This window comes from Staurois parvus, unplaced genomic scaffold, assembly GCF_062004578.1.
Source record: "Staurois parvus isolate SC_StPar_1 unplaced genomic scaffold, SC_StPar_1.0 ptg000715l, whole genome shotgun sequence".
In the NCBI taxonomy this organism is placed as follows: domain Eukaryota; kingdom Metazoa; phylum Chordata; class Amphibia; order Anura; family Ranidae; genus Staurois; species Staurois parvus.
In genome coordinates, this window is record NW_028318511.1 from 6693223 (window position 1) to 6705866 (window position 12644).

At 44.4% G+C, this 12644-nt stretch overlaps 2 protein-coding genes across 10 annotated transcripts in view; both read left to right on the forward strand.

Moving 5' to 3' along the window:
- TSPAN4 (tetraspanin 4) overlaps window positions 1-12644 on the forward strand; it is a 1204586-nt gene that overhangs the window by 475089 nt on the left and 716853 nt on the right. For all 9 annotated transcript variants that reach the window (XM_089653563.1, XM_089653565.1, XM_089653562.1 and 6 more), the window contains one exon: window positions 2481-2532. The gene's annotated coding sequence lies outside the window, so the exon portion shown is untranslated. The remainder of the gene's footprint in view (window positions 1-2480; window positions 2533-12644) is intronic.
- LOC149445640 (uncharacterized) overlaps window positions 11420-12644 on the forward strand; it is a 33644-nt gene continuing 32419 nt past the window's right edge. Inside the window, exons 1-2 of the mRNA XM_089653510.1 lie at window positions 11420-11782; window positions 12143-12476. Of these exons, the coding sequence (XP_089509636.1) occupies window positions 11420-11782; window positions 12143-12476 (697 nt within the window). The remainder of the gene's footprint in view (window positions 11783-12142; window positions 12477-12644) is intronic.

The following is a 12644-nucleotide window of genomic DNA, read 5'->3' on the forward strand; positions in this document are numbered from 1 at the left end:
GTGTGATCCTGGACTCTGAACTATCCTTTCGGCCCCACATACAATCACTGTCCAAAGCTTGTCACCTCAACCTCCGCAACATCTCCAAGATACTCCCCTTCCTAACCAATGATACCACAAAGCTTCTAACTCACTCCCTGGTCATCTCTCGCCTTGATTACTGTAACTCCCTGTGAACTGGCATACCTTTGCATAGGCTATCCCCCCTCCAGTCCATCATGAATGCTGCTGCCAGACTCATCCACCTTAACAACCATTCAGTGTTTGCCACCCCTCTTTGCCAGTCCCTCCACTGGCTCCCGCTCACCCAATGAACAAAATTACTTACAACAACTTATAAAGCCATCCACAACTCAGTCCCTAGTTACATCACTAACCTGGTCTCAAAATGCCAAGCAAATTGTTCTCTTTGTTCCTCCCAAGATCTGCTACTCTCTAGCTTTATTGCCACCTCCTCACATGCTCACCTCCAGGACTTCTCCAGAGCCGCTTCCATCCTCTGGAACTCCCTTCCCAAATGCGTCTGACTATCTCCATCTCTTTCCACTTTAGACGATCCCTGAAAACTTATCTCTTCAGAGAGGCCTATCCTGCCCCCACCTAACAGATGTACATGTGCTGCCAGCGGTTTAGACATTAATGGCTGAGTGTGGAGTTATTTTGAGGAGACAGCAAATTTACACTGTTATACAAGCTGTACACTCACTACTTTACATTGTAGCAAAGTGTAATTTCTTCAGTGTTGTCACATGAAAAAGATATAATAAAATATTTACAAAAATGTGAGGGGTGTACTCATTTCTTTGAGATACTGTATATACTTGACCACTGGTTACTCTTTTAGAGTGAATATCTTGTTTAGTGCCCCATGTGTGATGGTCTTTTTACTGCTATTATTACTGTCTTTGACTCTGTGGCTTCGAAGAGGTCTAGGAGCTGTACCTGTAACTGTTTCCTTTTTTTTGCATGACATATTGTATAATTTGTCTGCTGTACCTGTCTTTGTTTTCAAGAAAACCTTTTTTGATTTAAACAAAAAAAAAAACTTAATCAGCACCTGAGGAATTAGAAAAACATTTTCCAGCTGCTGTATAATTAATGTATACTACTCCCTTGGGTAGATAAGATCTATATAATATGAATATCTTGCGTTTTGAACACTGTCCACAGCTTTTCTAAAAGTTCAATTCCAAAATCACAGGAAGCATTCCATGCTGATTGATATGTTCTCCTCATGCTCTCACCAGATGATGAAGCTAATCAAGCTCTTCAATCCATACATATGTGTCTTCTCTTATACCCAAATTCTCAATGTGACTTCAACATGTCTCTTTCCCACCATGTAAAAGATATATAAATTGCAAATAGTGTAGTCTCCTCCAGTAAATTGGCAAATAAACCAAATAATCATGCTCACATAAAAATTATGTTAGTGTGCCAAACTTATCTCCACCACGTGAAAAGACTCTGGTGTCCACCACCTCTACCCTTACACTCAATACAAACAGTTCTTGCATTTATGCCTCCCTTCCAAATAGGTTGCCCAAAAGGAAAAACACTCATATAGCGCAATATTGTTATATGAATGATAGAAGTGCCTCTACATAAATATACTCACAATCTACATGTGATTCAATCACCCAAAAATAGGTGTATACCATCCACCTGGTGTGCAACACTTCTTACCCTTCAGACCATGCACCTTAATAGATTCACATAAAACATGGCATGTATGAACTCCAGGGACCACTCTATTCAAATCAACATCATCTTATGTCAACAATGTCTCCATGTATTCAGAAACCAACTGCAATCAAGAGGTGGCCTGAAGCATGACCGACACAAAAGGTGAAGAACAGCAAAAAGATAATATGCATAAATGCAAGAATGGTTTGGATTTCACGTGGTGTAGATAAGTTTGGCACACTAACATAATTTTTATTTGAGCATGATTATTTGGTTTAATTGTCAATTTACTGGAGGAGATACACTATATGTGATTTATATATCTTTTACATGGTGGGAAAGAGACTGTTCGAAGTCAAATTGGATACCTGGGTATAAGAAAATACACATATATATGGATTTAAGGACTTGATCAGCTTCATCATCTGGTGAGGACATGAGGAGAACATATCAATTTCCACATGGAATGTTTCCTGTGATTTTGGAATTGAACTTTTAAAAAAGCTGTGGACAGTGTCCAGAGAAAACTGTTTGTATCTAGTGTAGGGAAAGGTTCGAACCTTTGTGGGGTTTTCATCGGTGTCTAATTTTTCTGCTGGGGAACTCATGTACCAGTAACGGGACAGCTATAAAAACCTGTTATAACATGTTTTCGACTTTACTAGGTATTTATAGATTATTTTAAAAAAGCGTTTGTATTGTTTAGTGCTTAATATTTCTGTCATATGAAAGAACAGGAACGATACTTTCAAGTCATACCATTTTGAAGCTAATCATGTTTATTTTTCCTACAGAGAGAAGCTTGAAATATTTGTAGAGTGCTCCACATTTATCCACTGAAACAATGTAAGTATTTCTTATATTCATAATTATTTGTCATGTGTGGGGACAGCTGTCATTTCATTTACTAAGCTGTGCCATCTTATGTTATCATGCAAGTGTGGGTTTTTGCCATTTACGATTATGATACTGTCCTTCTATGCTCTTGTTATTAATTGGGTTGGATATTTCATTCTGGTTACTGAGACAAGTAACTTGCTTATAGGTAAATTGAGCCAAGAGAAATGCAAAAGCTGCCATTACTCTCCTCTTAACTCTTGTAGGTGTCTGGTTTAACTGTTTGCTGCCTGTATACAATGTAATGAAAGGGTGGCTTTAAATAATTTTCGCTTAAAGGACTCAAGTCTAATTACAAAGCATAGTATTTTAATTAACAAAACAATTTTAAAGCTAAACTTTTCTCCCAGATCATGCCAGATCAGCTATTATGTATTGTTAAGTAGGGATGAGAGATGGGTTTGGTCAGATGTAGGTTCGAGGCAAACGTAGTCTGCTTGTGATTCATGGACCCACTGAACTAATGTGACTGTTGGCATGCCTGAATTTCTGGCTGCTTTAATAAAAACAGAAAGAATGGGATCCCGCATGACTTAAAGTGTTACTAAACCCAGCATCCTACATTCATTATATCTGGTCTCCCACAGTACACACTTCACAGAAGTGCAATTGTTTTAGTAAATATAAACTGCTAAATACCTTTTCTCATAAGCAGTTAGAGCTGTCTTGTGACGTCAATCAGTGTCCAGCAGAGCACATGTTATAGCTTGTAGGAGGAGCTTTTTTCTGCTCTAGGAGCACATAGAACCCCTGACCTCTGTCTGGACAGTGCTGAATGGCCCTGTGCTGATCACATTGCACTCTCCCAGGAGATAGAAAATACACACTAAACTGAGCATGTGCAGAGTGTCTCCACGATATGCCTTATCATCAGGAGATAAGAGGGAGACACTGGAAGAAGGGGAGGATCAGAGAAGTCAAGGTCAAACAGCATTTTTAAACAATGCAGAGGATTAATCCCTTAGGTTCCACAGTGAGTATAACAAGCATGCTTTACTGCATATACAGACTGATTTTACTGTTGTGTGTTTGGTAACACTTTAATTGAACAGATATTGTCATAGAGCATATTTGGTTAATTACAACACTCAGGATCCCCAGCAATGTGTTTAAATTACCACAGCATCGGGGATCTGTCATTTAACAAAAGGAATACGATGTGTACCCATCAGCCGGTGTTGGATCATTGTGATTGCCAATGTATTTACATGGCTGGACTATGTAATTGATGATGGATTTACATCACTAGACAACATAATTCACCTAGCTTTACATCGGGGGACATTAACAACATTTTTAAGTGTATTTTTCTTGTAATATAATAAATGGCTTTTTCTTAGGTGTGTGCATGTGTTTATTTATGTTTAACAGTTTGTGGAAATGGCTTTGCCCTTGCAAGGTACCCTTTCCTGGCTACTGAGGCTGCATGCATGGGATGAGAGTCCATGTGGAAATTTTGAGGAGAACTCTATGCCTTTTTTTTTGTTAAGGACTACATGGTACGGTTTCATTACGCCATGTGTAGCTTTAAGGCATCTCCTAGCATGTTAAATAAAGGATTTGTATACTTTCATTGTTGTCCTTTAAGCTGCATAAAATGACCGGCTCTCAGAAGAAAGGTAATTTTTTTTTTTGGCATTGGTACATGTCCCCCAAGGCAGTGCCAAGCTCATAATGCCCCCTGTAAAACAAAAGCGTGCTTATTAGACTTGAAAATGGACAGGAAAAAAAAAGATTTGTCACCCATAGATTTAAGTTGGGTTTGACACTAATTCTGGGAATTCTGGACTTTCCACTGCATTTGCTGAACCTCTTACTGACTGAACCTAGGCAGATTCACTCATTATTATTATTATACAGTATTTATTAAGCGCCAATAGTTCGCTCAGCGCTGTACATTACAAAGGGGGACAGAACATGTGACAGAACAATACCAATACAATGCAAAACATGAGGGGATTGAGGGCCCTGCTCTTTGGAGCTTACAATCTAGGAGGGAGGGGATAGTGGTACAGGAGGAGATAGCTGTGGGGGATGGAGTGGTAGGAAGAGTGGAGGAGGTCGGTCAAGTTAGCAGGGGGTAGGGTAGGCTTCCCTGAAGAGATGGGTTTTCAGGGTGCGCCTAACGGAGAGGAGAGTAGGTGATAATCTGATGGGTTGGGGTAGGGAGTTCCAGAGGATGGGTGACACCCTGGAGAAGTTTTGGAGGCGGGCATGGGAGGAGGAGACCAGGGAACTAGAGAGAAGGAGGTCTTGTGAGGAGCGGAGTGTGCGTGCTGGGTGGTACTTGGATATTAGGTCAGTGATGTAGTTCGGGGCAGTATGGTGGACGGCTTTGTACGTCAATGTTAGGATTTTGAATTTGATCCGTTGCGCAACCGGAAGCCAGTGGAGGGATTGGCAGAGGGGGGTGGCGGAAACGGAGCGGTTGGAAAGGTGAATGAGTCTGGCAGCCGTATTCAGGATCGACTGAAGCGGGGATAGCCAGCGGCGAAGCAGGCCAGTGAGGAGGGAGTTGCAGTAGTCGAGTCGTGATACGATGAGGGAGTGGATGAGCTGTTTAGTGGTTTCTGGGGTTAGGAACGCGCGTATTTTGGCGATGTTGCGGAGGTGGAGTCTGCACGAGTTTGTTAAAGATTGGACTTGGGGCTGGAAGGATAGGTTGGAGTCCAGAATGACACCAAGTACTCTGGCCTGCGGGGCAGGTTTGATATTGGCGTTGTTGGATGTGATGGAGAAGTCAATGGGGGGTGGGGTCCGGGCTGGGGGGAAGACAAGAAACTCGGTTTTGGAGAGGTTCAGTTTAAGGAAGTGGAGCGACATCCAATCTGATATGTCGCTCAGTAGGTGTGTGATTTGGGCAGAGACGAAGGGGGTGAGGTGGGGGGTTGAGAGATAGATTTGTGTGTCGTCGGCATAGAGGTGGTAGTTGAAGCCGTGAGAGTGTATGAGTTGGCCGAGGGAGGAGGTATAGATGGAGAAGGAGCCCAAGGACAGAGCCTTGAGGGACCCCAACAGAGAGGGGGAGTGAGGGGGAGGTGGTAGCATTATAGGAAATGCTGAAAGAGCGTTGTGACAGGTAGGATGAGAGCCAGGAGAGAGCAGAATCTCTGAGGCCGAGGGAGTGTAGTTTTTTGAGGAGGAAGGGGTGGTCGACTGTGTCGAAGGCCGCAGAGAGGTCAAGGAGTAGGAGCACTGAATAGTGGCCATTAGCTTTGGCGGTTAGAAGGTCGTTGGAGAATTTGAGTAAGGCGGTTTTGGTGGAGTGTAGGGGACGGAAGCCGGACTGTAGGGGATCGAGGAGGTGGTTGTCGTTGAGGTGAGAGCATAGGCGGGTGTAGACGAGGCGCTCGAGGAGTTTAGATGTAAATGGGAGCAGGGAGATGGGTTTGAGGTTGTTCGGGTCATTGGGGTTTAGGGAGGGCTTTTTAAGTATGGGGGTGATGTGTGCATGTTTCAGAGGGGAGGGGAAAGTGCCTGAGGAGAGGGAGAGATTGAAGATGTGGGTGAGGGAGCAGAGGATGGAGAGGGAGGGAGGTCGTAGGAGTTGTGAGGGGATTGTCAGGGCAGGAACGATGGAATGGGCAGGCAGGCCTATGGTACGGTCACGCTGCGACTGACGACAGCCACTACCCACAGACCAGAGTCCCTCCGGGCGCGGAGTCTAAGCCCCAGGCTACCCTTCACCAGGGCCCCTGATGGTGGGGATGGACTTGACGCAGCCTGAGACCAGGTCGCGGCCCCCGAGTGACCCCAGCTGCGATAACGACTGCCGCCAATGGCGTACAGCTGGTGGGAGCTAGATGGGATCACGAGTAGAGTAGTCAGACAAGCCGGGTCAATAACAATGGAGCAGACAGTACTAGACGGTAGGCAAAGAAGACTCAGGTCACGGGCCGGGTTCAACAACGGGAGGTCAGATAAAGGGTTAACGCAGAGAGTAGTCTTGTCCAAGCCGAGTCGGTTACCAGGAGAGCAATGGGAACAACACAAGAGCTTGCAACAGGGCAACATACAGGACACAAGTGCAGAGCACACTTGCAGACAGCAGGTTTAAATGTGCTCAACCACACCCTTCTGAGGAGGAGCCGCAGAAGCCTGAAGGCATAAAGGTTCCCACCATGCTTTGCAGAAAACCAAGATGGAGGCCAGCTCATGGAGATGCACAAGCTCTGAAGAAAGGTAGGACCTTGACAGGGATAGGGTCGAGGGGGCAGGTGGTGAGGCAGGCATCAGAGAGGATCTTGGAGACTTCCTCGATGGTGGTAAGGTCAAAGGTGTGGAGTGTTGGGGGAGCTTCAGTAAGAGGAATGTACGGTGGGGTGGAAGTGGAGGTCAGAGCAGTGATGGGGCCATGGGAGAGGGGTGATGAGGGGGTAGCTGAGTGAGGGGGAACGGGGTTGGAGGGAGTTTGAGCAGCGACGAAGTCCCTGCGGGTTATGTCGAGGGGGAGGAGGGATGAGGGGGTAGCTGTGTGAGAGGGGACGGGTTGAGAGGGCGTGTGAGTTGCGGCAATGTCCTTGCGAATTGTGTCAATCTTGTTTTTGAAGTGATTGGCAATCTCAAGGGCGGTGAGTGAGGTGCTGGGTGGAGGTGGGGGTGGAGAGAGTAGAGAGTTGAAGGTGGAGAAGAGTCGGCGAGGATTGGAGGAGAGGGTTATCCCTGTTGATAAAAAAGATTACATTTCACCCAGCACCACAAACTAAAATCTGCACTTGTACCTTGCATGTATAGGTATTGCGTGTCTTTTTTTTCCCAACATACTTTTATTTAGATCAGGCATTATTAAATGGTGAAAATTATGTAACTACGTTGAGTGCCAAAAAAATCCTAACAAATTGTGAACCATAAAACAGTGAAACTATAGCCGCACTCAAAAACTACCAATACAATACAAATACTCAATAAGTGATATCCAGTTATTGTTGTGTTATTGATAAAAAAAATATACTAATAGTGAGTTAATTATACTTTACGTAAATGTACTCCTACCAATAATATTATTAAGTCAAAATGCATGGAACACCAAACAATCAAAAAGTCTGTTGATGACAAAATCCTGATTATGATGAACAGCTGTATCCACAATAATCCTCCACGTGTGTAGAGAAATAGAACTCTCGTGCCCACCACCACAAAAACACACTGCTCCTTACCGTATAGTTAGATCCTAGATTATATGTGATCTGACAGAGCATGATGCTGAACATATCTTGCTTGTAACATCCTAGATGGAAAAGAGGTGTCACAGATTTCGGTAGGGGCGTATTTGCCGCGAGGCAAACAAGGCATTATCCTAGGGCGGCACTTTTCATGGGGGCTGCATGGTGGCATCCCCTCCCCTTTCCCACGGAAGTGACACTTAGGACAGGGGCTGCTGTTATGTGTCTTAGCTGTGTCCATGGCCCTGTCAGAGCTTGGGATCTTACCTAGGCCTTCTGCAGTGAGAGACAGTGTTTCTTCTCACTGAGCTACCTGGGATGCAGGACAACACTCTGCCTTATCTATTGGATAATCTTGCCTTGTGCCTTGTTTTCTCTTGAACCTTGAACTCCTTGCTCCTCCCATGAACTTCCTATAAAAGCCATGTCCATGCACTTCCTCCTTGCCAGATTATTGTGCCTTCCAGCCAATATCCCGCTTCTCTGTCCTGCTGCTGTCTACATATTCGCTACTGACCTCTGGCTTGTTACGGACTACGATTTTGCCTCATCCTATCTGCTACGATTTGTGACTGACCCTTGGCTTGTGACTGACTCCGCTTCTGTCTTATCCCTGAATTGATTGATCCGCTATTGGTTTCCAGCTTCCCCTTTTCCTGGTGGGGTGATCCTGAGACTGCGACCTGGTATTTACACGCAGCCAAATCCATCTCCACCATTAGGAGCTCTGGTGAAGACCGGTGAACACTTAGACCCCGCACCTCAGGTGAGCCTGCATCATTCCCAGGGTGATCCGCTGGTGTACCTATCCTGCTGGTTTCAGGTAAGCCGTACACTGCTGTAGCAACTGGTCTCTGAACCGGACCGTATTCCTTGACAGAATAATCTGGCCCAAACATGGAGGCTGCTATAGCAAGTGTTGTGACTCCTCTTAGGCAGCAAATTGCTGAGCTGCAGGAATTCGGGGTTACCCATCAGGAAAAAGTTGCCAAACTAGAAAGCATTGTGGATAGGCAACACGGAGAGATTCACGCTCTGCAGAGACAACTGCTGAATCGAGATGATACTAGCTCACATATGCCCCAGCCCCAACCATCTACGTTTAATGGAGACCGCCGCCACTACAGGGGTTTCCTTAATCAATGTCGCATATATTTCCAAATGTATCCTGCTGCGTTTCCTTCAGAGAAAAAGAAGGTAATGTTTATTATTGGGCTTCTGACTGGGGAAGCTCTAGCTTGGGCCTCCCCTTATATAGAGCAAAACCATGGCATGTTGAATGACTTTGATACCTTTTTGACTGCGATGAATCAGGTTTTTGATGATCCCAACTGTTGTGCTACTGCTGAAGCAAAATTGCATAGTCTGTGGCAGGGTAGACACTCGGTCGCTGAATACACAGGTTCAGAAGTTGGATCGCAGATACCACTTGGAACCCTGCAGCACAAAAAAGCCAGTTCCGCCAGGGGCTTTCTGAACAGGTAAAGGATGAGCTTGCCAGAGTAGATATTCCTAATGATCTTGAGGAATTCATCCAATTGTGTATCTGAATTGATCAAAGACTTACAGAAAGAAGGAAAGAGAGGCTGGGAATGTTTGGAGGTAATAGGGACATGCATCTCTCTGCTAGTCCATTTGTTAAGCAGGATTTGAGTCTCTCTGGGTTCTAACACTCCTGAGCCTATGCAGGTCGATGCTATCAAGAGATCCATTTCCATTCAGGAGAAAGAGAGGAGACGTTCAGAGAATTTATGTCTTTATTGTGGGGATTCTGGTCATTATGCAATTAATTGTCCTAACAAAGTTAAAAGAACAATTGCTGTGACTGATGTGATTGAGCCTGAACAAATAAACTCTATAAGCCAGTCTGTCTCCCACTGATTCCTGAAGAGAATAAAGTGAACTCACTACTTTCTCATTTTGTTATCCCCATTAAACTTGAGGGCTGTGAAATCCCCTGCTCAGCTATGCTGAACTCCGGGGCTGGGGGGAACTTTATGGATATAGAGTTGATGGGTCACCCTTATCTTCAGGACCTGTTACCCATAAAACGGTTCCCCTGGTACTGTTGTTTGAGGCTGACCATTGTGAGACCATCAGCTTTCAGCTGATTACGTCACCCAAGTTTCCCATCATCCTGGGCATTCTTTGGTTCTCTACTCACAATCCTTCCATCAACTGGGGAGCACAAACTATAGATTTTACGTCCCCCATCACTGTGGAAAATATTGCAAAAAACCTTGCCGACCAAGTTCGTCACCGACCAAGGAAGCGCAAAGTGATATAGTGGCTATCCAGTCATATGACAATTTGCCCCCACATTACCATGAGTTTCGGGATGTCTGTGACAAGAAAAATGCAGATCAATTACCCCCTCTTCGCCCATATGATTGCCCCATTGAGCTGCTCCCAGGGGCAGAAATACCTTTTGGCCGCCTTTTCAATCTGTTGGAACCTGAATTAAAAGTACTCAGGGTGTGGATCGATGAGAATTTGGAGAAGGATTAGGATTAGACACTCAACTTCTCCTGCATGAGCAGCCCTGTTCTTCATTGAAAAGAGAGACTCCACATTGCGTCCATGCATTGACTACAGAGACATGAATAAAATCACTATTAAAAACCGCTATCCATTACCCATGATCTCTGAAATGTTGGAAAGACTTCGTTCTGCCAAGATCTTTACAAAACTTGATTTACGAGGGGCATATAACCTTGTCCGCATTTGTCAAGGAGACGAATTGAAAACCGCCTTCAGAACCAGGTATGGGCATTTTGAATCCTTGGTGATGCCGTTTGGACTTTGCAACGCCCACGCAACGTTTCAGCATTTTATCAACTATGTTTTTCATGATCTGCTGGATCGATTTGTAATTGCCTATCTGGATGATATCCTTATCTTTTCCAATAATTGGGAGGAGCACCACAAACATGTTTGCACTGTCTTTGAAAGATTAAGGAAAAATAGACTTTACATTAAATTGGAGAAATGTGAGTTTGAACAAACCCAGATCCAGTTCTTAGGCTATATAATTTCTCCAGAGGGAGTGAGCATGGATCCCGAGAAGATCAAAGCAGTGGTAGATTGGTCAGCATCTGGAAATGTTAAGGAAATTCAACGTTTTGTCAGGTTTGCCAATTTCTACAGGAAATTTATAAGAAATTTTTCTAAAGTGATAGCTCCAATTACTCAGCTGACAAAGAAAGGGGTACCCTTCGTGTGGACCTCTGAGGCACAGGCTGCGTTTGAAAAGCTGAAAACCTTTTCCACTTCTGCACCAATTTTGGTACATCCCGATCGTGAACTGCCCTTTATAGTGGAAGTGGATGCTTCCAATTCTGCCGTGGAAGCTATCCTGTCTCAGCGAAGTGATGAAAAAATGCAGCTTCATCCTTGTGCCTACTTTTCTCGTTTGATGTCCTCAGCCGAAAGGAATTACGACATTGGGAATAAAGAGCTACTGGCAATTAAGGAAGCCTTTTCTGAATGGAGGCATCTGCTAGAAGGGGCTAATCACCCTGTAACTGTTCTCACTGACCATACGAATCTGGAATTTATTCACTCGGCCAAGAGATTGTCTTCTAGACAAGCACGTTGATCGTTATTCTTTTCTAAATTCAATTTTATCATATCGACCTGGATCGAGGAATGGTAAGGCTGATGCCTTATCAAGGATGCTGTCTGAGCCTCCCCAGGAGGGTAACTCCGAATGTTCAATCCTAACCCAAAATAACTTCCTAGGGGCCACAAGTGCAAAGACATTCTTGAGTCTTCTCAAAGAGGGGTATGAGAATGACCCACTTCTCAGTGATCCTCCTAGAGACATTAACCTTGAGTACAAGAACGGCTTTTGGACTCTAGCACATCGTCTGTATGTACCTGAGTCGGCTCGGGTGGAAGTTCTCAAATTAGTTCATGACTCCAAACTGGCGGGACACTTTGGGATTTCAAAAACAGATGACCTTCTGTCACGTTCCTTCTGGTGGCCTAGTTATAAGAAGGATATCAAACGCTACGTGGCCTCTTGTCTGACGTGCGCACGTCATAAGACACCCCGAGCTTCTCCTTTGGGGTTGCTCCAACCACTTCCTGTTCCATCATGACCTTGGGGGTCATTTTCTATGGACTTTATAGTCAAATTACCTCCCTCAAGAGAAATGACTACTATCTTTGTAGTCGTTGACCGCCTTACTAAAATGGCTCATTTCATACCTATTAAGGGGGTACCGTCTGCTGAACAAACTGCAGAGTTGATGGTTCGAGATGTATTTAAATAACATGGAATTCCTGATGATGTGGTATCTGATAGAGGAGTACAGTTTACATAAAAATTTTGGAAAAGCTTTTGTTCAGCTTTAGGGGTAACCGTTAACCTGTCCTCTGCTTTTCATCCACAGTCTAATGGTCAGACTGAGAGGACCAATCAAACTTTGGAACAGTACCTTCAGTGTTTTATCAGTTATCTTCAGGATGACTGGGTGGACTATCTACCTACAGCAGAGTTTGCCTATAACAATGCTAAACATAGCTCCACTTCCCAAAGCCCCTTTTTCCTCAATATGGGGTATCATCCAGTTTTTATTCCGGATCTCCCTATCACAACTCAAATTCCTGCTGTTGCCAACAGATTAACTGCATTGCAGGAGATTCAGGCGAAGTTGATCGAGACCTTGGGGGAGGCTCAGGAAAGTTATAAAAGGGCTGCCGACAGTCATCACAGATCACTTCCTACTTTTCATGTGGGCGACAAGGTTTGGCTATCTACCAAAAATCTGAAGGTTCATGTTCCATCTGCAAAGTTGGGCCAAAAGTTTGTGGGACCTTTCCAGATTTCTGCTCAGATCAACCCAGTCACCTTTCGCTTAAAACTTCCTGACTGTATGAAAATTCACCCTGTTT